Source organism: Brachyhypopomus gauderio, chromosome 5, assembly GCF_052324685.1.
Source record: "Brachyhypopomus gauderio isolate BG-103 chromosome 5, BGAUD_0.2, whole genome shotgun sequence".
Lineage (NCBI taxonomy): Eukaryota > Metazoa > Chordata > Actinopteri > Gymnotiformes > Hypopomidae > Brachyhypopomus > Brachyhypopomus gauderio.
The window spans coordinates 30,596,233-30,613,351 of NC_135215.1; the positions used below are offsets into that span (position 1 = coordinate 30,596,233).

Consider the following 17,119-nt stretch of genomic DNA (forward strand, 5'->3'; position numbering starts at 1 on the left):
ACTCTTCGCACCTCGATCATTACACTGCAGGTTCACTCAAATCTGCATGCGCTCTCATTCTCCCAATTACTTCCACAGGAACATTAGCACAACAGCAGCTTCATAAATAGCTTTGGTCCACATGCCCAATTTATCCATCAAACCTTTTTACTGATCAATACTACAAGCTTAGTAATGGGAGTCAGTAGCAGAACTGTACTTTGCTGCAGATGTTATGAATGATTATATGTGTATGCATATAACAAGTGCTGTGGGCTTTGGGCAGTAGATGGAGAGATGACTCACTGCAGACACCTGGTGGGGTGATAATGGGTGAAGATCTGGCACTCTGCAGGGTCTCACTGTAGTTAAAGAGACAGCTACATCATGGCTGGGATCTATTACAGTGACGTCTGGATCCAGGAGCACTTCACTGCATGTTGGTGTACTCTGACTGGACACGCTGTAAGTCCTTGGAAAACCAGTCAATTCCACACTAAGATTTAGGCCAGTAAAGTACCACCCCATGAAAAGAAAATCATCCATGCAGCTTCGATTCAGCACAGTGTGATTCACGTCTGGAGCAGAATCCTCAGTGGTGAGCAGACTAGAGATGTAGGTGGGCCAGTCCACCACACACAGTAATACACTTCTTAACACTGCATAACACTGCAGATGTAAGTGCTCAGATGTTGGATCTGTATAGATCAGGGCTCTGTGAGTCGCTGCCTTGTTCCGGACTGTTGGAAGAATGCCTATGTATGTGTGTTTGTTTGTGTGTGTGTGTACAATGAGGTGTCCTGCATGCACAAAGCAGAGATGGGAAAGAAGGTCTTAACAGAACCTTGGTCTCTCTCTCTCTCTCTCTCTCTCTCTCTCTCTCTCTCATCACTCTACCTCTTCCTCTTATTTTTATGTACTCCTTCAGACTACACACTATTCTTCCAGATAGATGTAAGCCTCTGTTTGCAGGTCTGTCGGCTGAAAGCTGTCAAGCGATGTGGGTAAAAGGTCACGGTGCTGTGACACTCTGAAATAGCTGCACCTGTATGTGCTGGAGCCCAAAGACCATCTGGATGTCCAACCCAATGTTCTGAGCACATGGTGCCCTATTCACTAAGTACTGATTTAGCAAATTATTAAATACCATAACTGAGGAAGAAAATATTTAAAGACAAATTACTTTTTATATACACAAGCTTGCAAAGCGTTTGCATACTTTGACCCCTAACAGGCCTACATTTCTTTACCAGTCCAGCCCTCAGTTTTATGAAACTCATATGGCTCAAGCCTGAGTTTGCAGAGGGTTTGGTGTTGACTCAGGGCTCCAAACTCTGTTCGGAGATGGAATTCACCTTAATACAGCTCAATTTGTGTGTGTGTGTGTGTGTGTGTGTGTGTGTGTGTGTGTGTGTGTGTGTGTGTGTGTGTGTGTGTGTGTGTGTGTGTGTGAGAGAGAGAGAGAGAGAGAGAGAGAGGAACAGAAAGAAACCTGTCCCATTTCTAAGAAATGTCCAAGAGTTTAACAAAAGCAGACAGAAGAGCAAAGACCTTGGAGAGAACATCTCCTTCACCACGCCTGTGCTCCGGGGAAGGATTAAGCTCTAAGCAGCAGACACCGGCTTCCTAATGTAACTCTCACATGGCCCTTTTTGATCCCTAGCTTGTAGCAGGTTATTCCCTCTGCACATTTTATTTTCATGCTGAGATGGTCAAATACACCAAGAAGAAGCGAGAAGAGGATAGATACATGCACAGAGAGATAGAGGGGAGAGAGAGAGAGAGAGAGAGAGAGAGAGAGAGAGAGAGAGAGAGAGAGAGAGAGAGAGAGATCCTTTCAGTATCTTTTCCACTCAGACCAGGAGGATTTCAGTGGTAAATAATGAGGCTCAGGTTCATTGTCATGGATCATTGTTTGAGTGAAGCGTTCTTTTGGAAGAGGTTTAAGATGAGACAATGTGACCAAGGCAAACAGAAATATATTTCTCAAATTGAACAAATGGCTTCCACTAAAAGTCCTACAGACAAAGCTTACAGTGATATCAGAGACAATATACATAATACATCAAGCACCTCACTAAGAGTTCTGATCCAGGATTAGCTTCATACAATCATACTCAGTAGATTAAAAAGCCATATAATAACCTTGGTCCAAGATTCTGGGGCATAATAGTCATATTCACATGTAGATTTTAACTCAGTATCTGTTTTGTTTGATTTTTGATTTTAAAAAATCTATTTTCTGGAGTTTTTGTCTAGACATATTTAAACATACACTGAACACTGGTTTAACAACTAAATATTGAGTTGTCTTGAAGCTATTAGTCACATCAAAAAGGGCAATTAGTTCCTCCACAGCCACTAAGCCTCCTAATAGCAGTAATTAACTGTTCTCTTTTATCCGTAACGTAGAGCCATCTGAGTGGGGACGAAGCTCCATTTGTAGAGTTGCATTTTAAAGTGCTAATCCTTTCATGAAAAGATGTATTTTTTTCAGAAGCCTCTCAAATGCTCCTGGTGACCATTCACTACACCATTTGAAGCCTATTAGGCCTTAGAAAGACACCCTGTCTGGATTAATTTTCTCTCGCGATTGGGTGAAATCTTTCAGCGGTGTACGATAATGAGGAGAACCAAGAGGGTGCACTGCAATTTCAGGCTGGACTCAGCACATAAAAGGTGGAAGGTGGAATCCTGACGTGGGGGGACTCTTTTAGCGCTCTATTCATTCTCACCCCGGTCCTCAGAGACACGGGCAACTCGGTGCAGAACAGTAGCAGCAAAGCAGTAGAGTCCCAGGAGAAGACACATGCACAAACACGTGTATAAAAAACACAAGTACAATATAATGATATCAAAGGTAGTTTTGATTGTTTTTCTGAAGGTTAATTTTTCATGCATTAGGCAGTGCATGCATGTGTCTTAGTATAATGTTTACGATTCCTCGTGGACCTCCAGGTGGTACACGCTCTGTGCCAGCTCCCACTACACCTGGATAAAGCAATCAAGACAATATAATTCCTGGCTCACATGTGTTAGGAGCTGTGAGCGAGTAAATATGTGGACTAAGGAGACCGGACTGGGAAACACTATTTTAGAGCACCTCAACAAATGTAAAATTCATTAAGGAAAATGATTATGCATTCCCATATAGCATCACTTACTTGTAACAGATACACCTGTAATGACACACATCCTCCCATTCATGCTCTAATGAACTACGACATGCATCAGACCCAGAGGAAAATAACATGTCTCTTGGAAGCAGTTTGTTTGAGATTTGTGCCTGATTAGACCTTTTCGTTCCCAGGGAGGCTAATTTAGTGTAGCTTTGTTGCAGGAAGAGTAGAAGGCCCTTGCTTAATTGAACCAAAACAAATGGAAGTAATTTGCTAATTCATTCATGATTGGAAATTAAATAGACCAGATTAAATAATTGTCTTCATTTAGGATTTGATCGTTAGGAAAGATGCAGCACGAATCTCATGATGACACAATTAATAAGAATTCACATGCAAATTATAAACACATTGGTGACTTCTAAAACAAAATAGCAGAATAGTTGTATGGATTGGTGAAACTGTCAAAAAAAGGAAATAGTTTCTCTAGAAAATGCTGTTTCTAGAAAAGAATGGAATATTTTAGAGTGGGATTGTAATGTGTCTGAAAATCAAATTGAGAATTATTTTTAGCATTGGGGAGCTTGCTTTGGTTTTCCAGATCTTCCACGAAATAAACACTAATGTGATTAGTCAAGTACAAAGCTTGCTGTGGTTAAAACACATTAAAACCATTTGACTCACACATGTAACCATGCGAGATCAACACAAAAACAATGTTTTGCCAGCCAGTTTTTATGCCCTGCTATGCTGTACTCTCTGTGATGTGGTAAGGTATTTAGTGTTGGTATGTAATTTAATTATTTGTAATTCTAGTCATATAAATGTATAATTTTGAGAGGCCTATTTTAAAAATACAGTCGCTCAGGGAGTAATCTAGCTCCCTCTCTACCAGTTGGATATGTGCTAGAGTAACAAAATCTACTCTAACCCTCTCTACCAGTGGGCTATTTGCTAGTATAACTAAATCTACTCTAACCCTCTCTACCAGTGGGCTATGTGCTAGTATAACTAAATCTACTCTAACCCTCTCTACCAGTGGGCTATGTGCTAGTGTAACTAAATCTACTCTAACCCTCTCTACCAGTGGGATATGTGCTAGTGTAGCTAAATCTACTCTAACCCTCTCTACCAGTGGGATATGTGCTAGTGTAGCTAAATCTACTCTAACTCTCTCTACCAATGATACTGGTGTATCTAAATATACTCTAACCCTCTCTACCATCAGTGAAAATTAATCTACGCTAATCTTCTTGTGAGTTAGTTATTGGTATATCTAAATGTACTCTCCTCTCAGTGCATCAGACAACATGAACCTCTTCTCCACTCTGTGCTTTGCAAACAGATTTTAAAATTTGTTTGCTAATGCACTTTCAAACATCCCAGATAAGTGAAAGCTTTTCAAACTTGCGGTCAACATCCATTCGGCTTTATTTAAGGTGGAATTTTGCAGAGGCATTTTTAAAAGCCTCAAAATCTAATGAAGTAGAATGTACAGCAGTTCTGTATGAACCTGAACAGAAACGTTCATCACGTTCATCGGCCATGTGCACGCCGAGGATGAGTTGTTGTTGTTGTGCTCACATCAACAGGTTCGTAACCTGTCTGAGGCTGTGAGGAGTTCTGGAATGTGTCTGGCTTGACGCTCAGCCACCTCTATTGATGAGGTGACTGAACCCCAAATTGAAAAAGTGATATCACCTCCAACACCTATGTGATACAGTGGGAATGTGTTTTGGTGATGTAGTGGACTGGGCACATGGCCTGGGGCAGATATACCAGTGTGAAGTAATGCAGGGAGAGAGAAGCATCTGTCAATTTAAGAATGTAATCTGTTTTCACTCCTGTAACCTTTATAAGGCTTCTGCTTCTGACAGTGTTTGTCCAAAGTATTATGGAATTGTATATGTATGAAAAGCAAGGCCCCTGTGGGTTATGATTATTTTGCTATATCTGGGCAGGTGAATTAAAGTGACTTCTCATATCATACCAAACAAGGCTCTGGGGTTGAATGCACATAGAAATATAGACATAACAGCACCTCGGCAGATAAAAGTACAGTTAAGGTTTACCTTGGCCAGCTCTAGAAAGGGGTGGAGAAGATGTTCTGTTCACTTATTTCACTTACACTTACACATGCATGAATACATACACAGTCACACACATGGCCCCTGTGGCTTCACATTGAAACCAGGTGGAGAGAAATAAAATAATTTCAGTGAATGGGAATAGAGGCGAAGGGTTATTATTACACCTGAATAGCAAACGTGAACCTTGCCCCACAAACTAGTGTGTTCATCAACACATACCTCCAGAAAGGAGGCAACATTCTCTTACAGAATGCACCTGTAAGCATATAAATGCATTCTAGGCAGGTACTCATCAATTAATGAAACGAGGCCATATGGGTGATAGGGTCAGAGCAGGCTTACCTACATTAGTAGACTTCAACTAATATGGGTTTAATTTCTCTCTCTCTAGGTCAGGACTCTATGGGCTTATCTTATCAAGCCTAACAACCTGCAATCAGAGAAAATTCATTGTACATTCCATTTGACAAGGAGCCAAGCAGAAAGCAATCTGTGCCCAGCACCCTGCAGGCAGCTTTAGCCAACCTAATCTGTAATCTTAGAGTGTATGATATCACATGCATAATCCCTGACCGTCTGCCGTATTCTTAAGAGTTGCAAACTGTACATTCATTTGTGTATGCACGTATGCACTCACTTGCATGTTGCATGTGCCCACACACACACACACACACACACACACACACACACACACACACACACATACACACACAATCTCAAGGCAGTGAATGGTGGATTGTCACTATGCCAGGTACCTTAATCCCTGTTCCTGAAGCAATAATTACTTGTGCCACAGTAGACTGTGCTAGTGCATTTCACCACATTTTTTCCACCTCCCCACACACACACACGCACGCACGCACACACATGCACACAAAGCCTCCCATGGAGATCAGAGGTGTCAGGATCCTCGCCTTCATTACATCTGCCTTGAAGGACCTAGGGCTTCGTCATGCTGAGATCAGTCATTAACATGCAGACCAGCAGAGTACAGGTCTACATTTGCAGGCCTTAATGAGCACAGTGAGATTCTGAATGGCAACCTGGGAGACCCTGACAGTACAGTGACTGGGCTTCAAATAAATTAATACTTCATTGACAGCAGTGATAAGAGTAATTGTTGTTTTTGTAATCTGTTGTATTACATTGGTCTAAAAAGCCTTAAAGGATATGATATATTACATTTATTATGTATTGCATACATATAACTTTTTTTCATAACATTAAGAGCTCAGGGCAGTTTTCTTGCTCTCTGGATTGAATATTAGTTAGCTAGTAAGAACTAACTTTTATAGCAATTTGCTAGCCTTGATTTTTGAGTGACTAGGAGATGACTAGCAGGATGACCAGTCTAGCTACCAAAGGTTATTCCAGATCCCCCAAAATGGCAGGTCTCTGTTTGATCTCCTTTCACCTTGAACAATAAGGTGAAAGGTTTAAATGTTTTAAAATGTCTTAATATATATCAAATAGTGATAGCTGAATTGAAATGGCTGACAATGCTAGCAAATAAATGTTATGACAGTTTTTTGTTCAGTTTCAATCTTTTTATATTTTACCATTGTCTTGTATGATTGTCATGACAAAGATCAATTGCCTTTGAAATAGTTCATGAGAAACAGTCAAGCTATTACAGTAAAGCACTAAACTGAAAGGGAATTTAGACAAAGAGGGAGAGAGACGGTAACCCAAGAAATCAAAAACTGGTGGCCCCACTGAATTTTTAATGATACCACACAAGGGTGGCCACATAGTTATGTATTTGTGTGCATAACAGACAGCGAGAAAGAGGGATAGTTCAAGGAAGCTAGCTGATATATGATTTATATATATATATATATATATATATATATATATATATATATATATATATATGTGTGTGTGTGTGTGTTCTCGTACGTATTCTCTTTGGTACTGATTTACTCAGGAATTAGCCAAACCATTATAAATTTTCACATACAGTATTTACACATGTCTTCCAGACTGGTGATAGAGATACCTCATGTATGTTGCTGCAGAATAAAATATTAAATATCCTACTTTTTTTTCATTTTATATTTTTCCCTTATGTCAACTTTTTGTAGTTTTACGTTCCAAAATCATAATTCATTTTTACATGACCATTTTCAGTCTGTTTATTCATTTAACAAGCTGTTTCTGTTACTGGCCCTTTAAGATGGCATTGATATATGAGCTCTGTTCTGATTGGCTGCTCTGTATTACGCCTGAAACACACCTGAGAACTGCAATAAGTGCAGAGGGCTAAACCGCTGTGGGCTGAATAGGCAGATATGTAAATGACTTTGTTCTCATGACATAAGAGAAACAGTAATTGCATAATTGGTTGTTTTTGCAGCTTATGTTGAGGGAGTGAACAGTGTTTTTTTAAACTTTAACAATATTTACATATTCAAATATCTATTTCGTGGAAGCTGATTTGAACTGAAGCATTCAAAGGAGAATATATTGAGGCTCAACTCCACTTACAATGAATAAAGGGGAAAAACATAGTGAATACCACATCATGAATAAAATGTAAGCTTTCTTACCTTGCTGTTCTGGGTTATGCATATATAAATATAAACACAGGACCTAACCCCAGTGCACTCCAATCATCACAGAAACTGGAAAACATCCTATAGTAGTGTGGTGGGAAAATTCATGTCTTTAATTTACTTTGATTCTTTACCCAAAATGCTTTTGATTATTCTTGCTCACCATTAAGGTTCAAAATTTCAACTACAGTAATTACATCTTTTATTTGGAATGTTAGACAGCAAACCTTCCTCCAATATTTGCTGTGATTCTGAATCAGAATGTTCTAACATGCAGTGTGATCCATGAGAGAATACTGGAGTCATAACACAGTGTACATGCTATCTCTGTGCACCACCCTTTTTTGGCAGAAGTAATCTGAACATCTATGTAAGTCTTACCAGTTTGTAGCTAGTCACATGGATGACCATTTTTAAAACAGGAAGGCATCCATGTTCCATGTTCATGCACTAGTTATAGTCAGTGCTTAGCATTACACTGTGGCTTTATCACTGTCAAGTAATAATGGAAATTGTGCTTATTCTTGTTGAAAAACCTTGTTAATTAACTGACTGAAGTATACATGAAGATTGATAAGAGTGTGCTGCCATCTCAAGATTATTTTACATGTATATTTACAAGTCTTTATTCTAGCATATATCTGTCACGAATGCATATTATCTAATGATTTATAGCCAGGGTATCTGAGAGGAACCCGGAGAGTAGATAAATAATAACCAGGAATAATTACAGCATACATCCCAGTGAACGTATAAGATGATCATATCAGAAAACATGAGTGAAGTTGTTGAATGAATTCTTCCTTTGACCTTCCAACGTTGTTGTCTGGATAATACCGCCACCTGTTGTTACAAATATGAACAAAAAAGACGTCCAACCTCATTCTACCCCACATGCTGAATGACTATATTTAACATTTTAGAAGTTAAGTAGTAATTCTGAAGATAAAAATGGGGTGGGGCTCCCGGAGCAGCCTATATTGTAAACAGTAAATAAAGAGTATATATTACAGGATAACTGAAATTTACCATGTGTTTTACCCTATCGACACAGGGCAGGAAGGTTTCATGGATGACCTGTTCCAAACACATTTAGTTTTGTTATCGTGCATTTGGAAGCTATTGTATTCAAATTGAGGAGACACTACATTTGTTTTATACTATAGCACCTGAGTATTTTATTAGCACTGGGCATCGTTGTTGAGCTTTCTTAAAACACACAAGGACGTATTTCAACTTTATAAAATTAAGGACGTCTGCTGTTGATGTGCAAACTACATATTTTAGCTTTAATCATCGATAGCAGCACGACCTACAGTAGGTTAGTGCAACCCGTAGGCCTACAGGGTTTCATTTAATTTTTAAACCAGTGTAGGTCGTTTGTCACAACCTCACAAGGCCTCGCAACTTTTTAACGCTACTTCCCCAAATTGCACTTTCACTTTTCATTGCCATGTTTTTTTTTATACTAAATTTAATTTAGTCCTCACGTCTCAATAAACACAAAAGCACCGTGCCTAGTGACGTCTACCTGCAGCAAAGTTTTAAAACTTTCCTTTTCTACAGATAGACGTTATAAATATCCAGCCACACACATATGTGGAGTGTCCGTGTCTTCCGCAATAACTGCCCCCCCCGCCAGGGTGATGTGAACACTCGAGGCGGCACAAGTCCTCCCGTTTCAGGCGGGGCGCCGGGGTGTTTCTCCCGGGCAGGTCGATACAGTTTGACGGTGTTGGTTGTCCAACTTTGTTCGGGAGTCCCGCGTTCACCACCACCCGCTGTCCTGTCAGGTGAGTGTGTGCGCCACCCCACAACACCGTCTGGTCGGCTCAGACTACATTTAGACATTTTAGACACAATTTACACACACGAACCCGTCATCGTTATTAACCGTTAATATCCGAATGTTTTCGTGTATTTTTATATATATTTGTGGTTAGCTTGATGAATGTACTAGTTGGTCAACCAGCTAGCCGCGCGCGTGAGCTAGCCAGTTAGCTAACTAGCCATTAGCTCGTTGGGCTCGTCCCATTGTGTGGCAGCGAGCATTGGATTATTCCCATATGCGCGTAAAGTCGAAAGGTAACACGTTAACGATCAATTTGCCTTTTCCGTCGTGCTGGTGAAGCGTAAAACGAAACCGAAATGCCAGTGTAAGATAGCTAGCTAGCAAGGTTAAGTTAGCCGACACCAGAATGGATCTTGCTACCTTGTACTTTTTCGGAGACTTGTACTAGTTTGCGCTCGTGTCATGGTGTCGGTATTAAGCACGACCTGATCGTGTGATGAGTTCAACATTTGAATTAAGTTTCCTTGTCAGATTTAAAACAAGCAGACCAAAGAAACATTTAAACACGACTCAAGAGTCGGTAAATTGGGTCAGCTCAAATCTAGTTCAAGCATAGCAGTTCACAGCCAGTAAATAATGGGTAAACAGTGCCACTGGTGAATAAAAATAAAGCCCTAACAAGTACTAATATGTATTGGTTGGTTTAGTATTATCTTTGAATGAATCTAGGCTAGTATAAATAAAAGACCTAACCCAATTAAAACTTGAGTGCATTGGTGTTTCCCTTTACATATCAACATGGAGCCTGCACTCAGGAGCCAGAAAGTCCTACTTTAAGAACACAAAAACTGTTGACTTATGTCTCCATGTGTGTTGGTCTGTCTTTCAGAGTCCTGAACCATGTGGAGGAAGGCTGCAGTCGTAGCTCTGCTAGCTCTTGCAGTAGGGTACATCTATCACACAGATCCAAACCTTCCAGAGCACGTCTTGAGGTTCATCACACAGCCCATTCCTCAGGCACTACTCTCAACCCAGCATGAAGTCAGTGGTCCTTCCCTTGAAGAAGCTATCTCCAGAGCCTGGGATGCCCTCATCACTGCTCCTTCCAGACAGTGGGGTAGAATAGCAGTCGGGTAAGTTTCTTTGATGGGAGGGCTTGATTAAATAATTAGGACAGATATGTAGCCTTCCATTTAGTTACCTTCATACGCCAAAGTTCTTTTGGTTTAGTAACTAGGACATCTAGTTTCTTAAATGAAACCATGGAAAGACATGTATGTGCAGGATGACCTAAAAATGAAAGCGTTTATAATGTAGATGGAGACAAAGCCGGTTTTGTTGGTCTGTTCCCACAGGGTAAATGCCTGTATTGACGTTGTAGTGTCAGGAGTGGGGTTACTCCAGGCTTTGGCTGTCGATCCAGGAACGGGCAGAGACCACGACATACTACATTCCAAAGAGGACCTAAAAGAGACCTTCATTCAGTACATGGAGAGAGGGGCGGCTGCAGAGCGTTTCTTCTCGGATAAAGAAGGCTTTCAAAGGATTGCACGAGCTGCTGCCGAGTACCCTGGTGCTCAGGTAGCGTGTGTTCTGGTGATGCTTTTTCGTTTTCAGGCCTGTAGATGGTTTTCTTCCATCAGCGCAGAGAAAGTGCCAGCTTGGACAGCCTGTCTTTTTGTCTTTGAGCTAGGGTACGGCTCACTGGGATGTTTTCCTTGTTCTGGAGGGGTTTGCAGGGGATTACAGATGTGATTTGTAGAGGTGGTGCTTGATTCTGGTTATTGTGTTTCGTCTACAATACCTCACTGATTCGTCCAACAAAGCGGGAACCAGTTTTGGACCATTTCTCTTTTGTTATATATGACTAATTTTGGCATCTGCTGTAAAGAAAGTGCTGGCACTTGATTACACAAGAGAGGACTGGTTTTAATACTGAATGAAGGCCGAGTCCAAAGAGGTTTGAGTTTCTGTGTCAAATGTAATTCTGCTTGGTTGATGGTAATTAATAATTCTAGCAATAGTCACAGGCTAAGTGAAGCGTGTCTTTTCATTACTTCATGTATATTTATGTTGAAGAGAGTTTTAGTTCTAGGTTTTTTTTGTGACCAATCCATTTTAGGATTAAGGTTGGCCACAGTACAGTCTGGTCAGTGGTGGAAGAAATACTACAGTATTTTACAGTAACAAAATGAGTTTTTAAATTGAGCTAAATAAGCAAACTGCAAATATTTTATAATACTTTCCTTTACACTTCCTTTACTGGGCAATAAAGCTCCTCTAATTATGAAAGAGGATATTTTAGTTTCTGTGGTTTTTCTTTTTCTTCTCTGCACTGTAGCTCTATGTAGGAGGCAATGCTGCTCTCATGGGACAGAAACTTGCTTCTAACCCCCAGTTGGTGGTAAGAAAGACACATGCAGCACCATTCAATGTCCCCTTCAAATTGTGAGTCTTCTCTACTGCTGTATTGAAACACAGACAACATGTACAACACATAAAGGAATGGATTTGGTGGGGGGAAAAATGCATTATTTACCATTTATCCCAAATATAGTAATTGGCCAAGACATGTTTGCTATAATTGCTATTCGTTTGCTAGTGACATTAGCACTTGCGTAACAAGGCTGCATAGCTTGAAAAAAAGCCTGAAACATATTTATTCCAAAACATTTTTACAAAATCTTTTCATTGTTTTTCAAAATACTTTTCGTAAATTCATGTCCAGATCTTTACGCATTTGACTAACACAACGCTCAGTTCTAAAGTAATGTCACACAGATTGATGTGTTTTAAGACATGGTATTAGTATTCCATTAAATCAGCTTAAATTAGTCTTTATTTGAACTCTCTTAAGCATGCTTTCATTAGTCATCTTCTAATCATTTTATATAAAACATGAGAATTATCACTGTAAGCTGTAGTTCCCCATTTTTAAATGCAGTGGTTTTCCTTTAGGTTCTCTTGTGTGGCCCTGTTGGACCCAAGCTGCATGACCTGCTAGATGAGCAGATAGTGGTACCACCAGAGTCACTGCAGGAGACGGACGAATACCACCTCATCCTGGAGTACAAGGCAGGTCAGGACGTGGCTGGTGGCACATCGGCGTTCTTCAGTGTGTCACCAGTTTAAAACTTTAACTTGTGGTAATGAGTTGTTTATTGTTTTCACATCGGTTTTACGCAGTCGGATTTAGCAAAGAATTTACTTTTTTCTGGGTATTGATCCTTTTTTTAAAACACAAATGGAAATGCCACTTCCTGCAGTGAGCTGCATCTACAGTGCGGGCGGTAAAGAGCTGGCCTGTGGTGTGTTTTAGGGGAGCAGTGGGGCTCAAGCCGGGCCCCTCAGGCCAACCGCTTCATCTTCTCCCATGATGTGTCCAATGGAGAGATGAGCGCTCTGGAGACGTTTGTGGCCAGTCTGGAGGAGTTCCAGCCCGGACTAGTGGTTCTGTCCGGACTCCACATGATGGAGGGGATGGGCCGGGCGCTGTGGGAGCAGCGTCTCAGAGAGGTGCGCAGGTCCCTTCACATCTGTCAGTCGTGCTGGACATTCAGCGGGTCATGACCTGACGCCTTTTACTGTGGCGCTTGGGCAGTGACCTGTCACTTTTGTTCAGAAAATTCTGGGTGCTTCGTTACTTTCACATTTGCACATTTCCCCAGTGCTGGTCAGTCAGCTAAGCCCTGTTTAGTGTCCGGTGTTTTCTTTTTGTCATTTTGCACTGAACCCATGAGACTGAAGTAGCTAAGAATTAAAGAAATGTCTACCTCTTAAGGAATTATTTCTGTATATACATGCCCCAGTGTTTTCAGACGTGCCTCACATTCTGATAAGTAATTGTGGCTTAAATGTTTATGACTTTTCTGTAAAATTAAACAAAACTTTACTGCATAGCTGAAAGCTGTAAAGGGCAAAAATTGGAATCACTTTTCACTTGGTACATAATTTGGTGATATTTCATTCCTCAACTTCTCAAAGTTTGAAGGTGGAATTGTACTGAAATATGTAGTTAATACAGAGGTTCCGGGTTAAACTGAAACTTGTAAATGTGTGAAGATTTTGGCATGATTTGGGCAGTATTACCAAAAAGATTGTATAGCTGCAGTGTAAAACTACAGAATAAAACACTGGCAAACATAGGTAGGCAAAAACTGTATTTCTTTGACATCCCTTTGTCTGTGCAAGCCTATGGACTATTGATCTGTTTGCCAGCAGGCTGTAGCTGCCATTTCAGACGTGCGGAACGAGGTGCCCATCCACCTAGAGCTGGCTAGCATGACGGATAGAGATTACATGAGCAGCATCATGAAAGAGGTAAATGTGTAGGTTTAACTAAACTCTGTTTGTAGATCAGGTGACTTGATGTAGAGATGCTGGTGTTGAACTTCACCAGAGCACATAACATAATACACTATCCTCATCAACGTGCTTGAAATTGGGTAAATCTCGTGAATTATTGCATTTCATGTTTCGATGCTGCGGCCGCTCTGGGATCGCGGGGCCCCAGAGGAACATCTCTCGTTGTACTGAAACTGTTCAACGACAATAAAGTGCTACTTCTATGACCTGCCACACTTATAACCACCAGAATCTTCTGTGTACGTACCTGCTGTAGCTGACCTCCATGTGTACCACATTCAGGATTGTGGGCTCTTTTGTTAGCAGGTCATGCCCATCGTCACTTCCATTGGACTGAATGAGCAGGAGCTGCTGTTCCTGTCCCAGGCAGGAGGAGGCCCTCACTCCCACCTCGCTGCCTGGGACGGCATACCTGACGTGGGCCGTGTTACCGACATCCTCCTTTGGGTCCTGGAGCAGCACGGCAGGGCTGACGGGGAGTCCGAGGCTGACCTGACCCGGATACACTTCCACACTCTGGCCTACCACATCCTGGCCACCGTGGACGGGCACTGGGCGAACCAGCGGTCTGCAGTGGCAGCCGGTGCACGCGTGGCCAGCAGCCAATCGTGTGGCCTGCAGGTTGTGGACACTAGCAAGGTGTCGCTCAAGGCACCACAGAGCTTCTATAGCTCCTTCTCAGAGCCTAGAGAGAGCCTGGTTTTGGACCCCTCCAGCCCGGTTACTGTGTGGCGAAGAGGCAATGTGTCCTTTTATCTTAGTCCAGTACTGGTATGCAAGCAGCCACTCCGGACAGTTGGGCTCGGGGATGCAATCTCAGCAGAGGGGTTGATGTACTCCGAAATTGCTCCCCAGTCACACTCTGAACAGTAAAGTTCACTTATTTGGTCCCTGCTATTCATCTTTTCTTTTTTCCCCCCCTTATTTTTTTCATTAATTTTTGTAGCCTCCCTGTCTCCCTGTTCTTGGTCCTTTGTTAAAAGCCCCCCCATTCATTCAGTCCTTATTGCTAATAGTGTTTGGTGGCTAGATGAATGGGGTAAGATGCTTTTGAGGAGAACCAAAAAAAAAAAAAGACGTCTGTCTGGTTGTACAGTCTTCTCCCTATTGACCCTGTTACTGAAACTACTTTTTGTCTCCTTTGCTTCATCATGACTGGATTGCACTGAACTGAAAATGCTACATTATCTTTCATTTCACACTCCATAGAATAGTGGTATTTTCATCTCTGTTGACTACTACAATGAAGAGATACGAGTCTCGCCTGTCTTCAAAGACAACACAGAAACCCTAAAGCTGCTATGAAATGAAAATGCAAAAGACAGCCTTCTGTAGGTCCTTTGCGTGCAAGAACCTTAACCAAAGCTTGAAAGTTACTTTTTGGCCACATCTTAAATCACAGTCCCCATATTGTCCTCTACCACTTTGAGAACTTGTCATGCAATCCTTGGTGCAACCAATTTTCTTTTCTCTAGCCATATGTATATCTTGTATACAAAGTAATGAGGGATTGACTCTACAGGGAACTACAAAGCCTTTCAGATGGAATTTTAGACATCCCTGGATTTTTATCAGCATCCTCTTATAGTGGACAACAGGTTATTTTGATTGTGTGATGAAGATAGAAATATTAAACACACATTCAAATTCTGAACGTCCCACTGTAGCGAATAGTTCTTACTTAAGGCAAAACATCACTAACAATATAAATACACGGTAATTGATGTATTTCTGGAAATGGGAACAATTTAGTTGTCTTAGTAGATCGTAAGGACTGGCACTAGCACTCCTTGTAAATATCTTCAGCGAAATATCCTCAGAGTTGTCATTCACTTGTCGAGTCTCTCAATCTGGTTAACATTCCTGACTCCTCTTGTGAAGAATATCAATTTACATCCAGCTTAAGGAAAGATAAATGTGTAGTCAGCATTTAGTACATATCCAGAAATGTACTGTATGTGGAGTACGTGCACAGTGGAGAGTTTGGCTGTTTGTCTTTGTGGGTCATAACAGATGAATTTGTACTTATGTAGTGCTGCCATTAGAACCTCGGACTGTTCTAGCTGTAAGGGTGTGAATAGAAATTACCTGCCATGAACAACTGACTGTATTTTATGCATAATTGAAATGTGAAATTTGAGAATCCTTGTTAGGATGCTGTATAATGCAGTACACATGTATGGTGGTTATCAAAAGGTAAAGGTATGTTCCTAAACTAAATTACTGAAGTGTTTAGTGTAATTTTGTTGATTTGAACTTGCTGACATGATTGGTAATCAGAAAGATAGATGAGTGGAGAGTGGAAACATGACTTGAAATAGGTTTTCATTTGGACAGATAATTGCCTTAAGCTTTGCAGACTTTACAGTGTGTTTTAACTTTAGATGTTACACATAATGCAAAGATGGCTTGTTTATTTTTTGTGCTGTGGGAAAGGTGAAGTCTTCAATAGCTCTTCTGCTCCTGTTTGCTTACTGACAATTTCCTGATTTCATTTTATCGATTCCTTTGATCTCCTTTTGTACTGTACGCTTCTATTGCACTCCATCTCAGTAGATGATAGTTCTTATTTCAGTTTGTCCTACCCTGACCAAGCCTAGTCTGTAAGAGCTGGTGGATGAATACTATCTCAGGATATGACTGTTGGTCTGGTGTAGGGGTGCTTTAATTCCTGGCTCTCATATTCAGATGCTGCTTGATTAACTAGATCAGGTCTTAGATGAGGCTTTGATCTAAAAGTGCAGGACTGAAGTGGTCAGCCCTCATCTGGAGGATGTTTATGACAAATATGAATAAAGATTAGGAACATTCTGTATCTGTTCTACAGGAGCAGGAAGCTGATCATGGATCAATTGTCTTAATCAAAGATGCACGATACATCTCGTACTTGAGTTAGTTTCAGACACTAGCCCTTTGTTTCTTAAACATGACTGAATAAAAAGGCAGCATGTAGATCACATAGTGCAGGTGATATGTCTGTGCAATTGTGATATTATGCAAAGTATAAAATATTAAAATGGTATTTAAGAAGCTGGGATATTAGGACAAACCATAGGTGGTGGTATTGCTTATGGTAACAAGGTCAATATTTTTTTATATCATTAAAATATTTGTTGATCCTCTAATGTTTCACTGTCCTTTTTTTGAAAGAATGGTTACATCACTTGGTCTTAATAGTAAACAGTTCTTTAATTTAGAAAACCTATACAAACAAGAAGC

The 17,119-nt window shown here is 40.8% G+C and overlaps 1 protein-coding gene across 3 annotated transcripts; it reads left to right on the forward strand.

Moving 5' to 3' along the window:
* The first annotated feature begins 9,307 nt into the window (after positions 1-9,307).
* Positions 9,308-15,033, forward strand: adpgk (ADP-dependent glucokinase). Of its 3 annotated transcripts, none has more exons than XM_077007029.1 (8): positions 9,308-9,536; positions 10,425-10,668; positions 10,891-11,116; positions 11,877-11,939; positions 12,494-12,614; positions 12,855-13,051; positions 13,757-13,855; positions 14,204-15,033. In XM_077007029.1, the coding sequence occupies exons 2-8, from the start codon at positions 10,436-10,438 to the stop codon at positions 14,771-14,773; spliced, it is 1,509 nt and encodes a 502-aa protein (XP_076863144.1). In that variant the 5' UTR covers positions 9,308-9,536; positions 10,425-10,435; the 3' UTR covers positions 14,774-15,033. The 3 variants fall into 3 exon arrangements, with proteins under 3 accessions (XP_076863144.1, XP_076863145.1, XP_076863146.1); XM_077007030.1 differs by having other exon boundaries at positions 14,207-15,033; XM_077007031.1 differs by lacking the exons at positions 9,308-9,536; positions 10,425-10,668; positions 10,891-11,116; positions 11,877-11,939 and having other exon boundaries at positions 12,499-12,610.
* The last annotated feature ends 2,086 nt before the right edge of the window (positions 15,034-17,119 follow it).

Coding starts and splice junctions, on each gene's coding strand:
- adpgk (XM_077007029.1), top strand. CDS start 10,436: ATGTGGAGGAAGGCTGCAGTCGTAGCTCTGCTAGCTCTTGCAGTAGGG. Junction 12,615..12,854: donor CATCCTGGAGTACAAGGCAG/GTCAGGACGTGG, acceptor GGTGTGTTTTAG/GGGAGCAGTGGGGCTCAAGC. Junction 13,856..14,203: donor TGAGCAGCATCATGAAAGAG/GTAAATGTGTAG, acceptor CTCTTTTGTTAG/CAGGTCATGCCCATCGTCAC.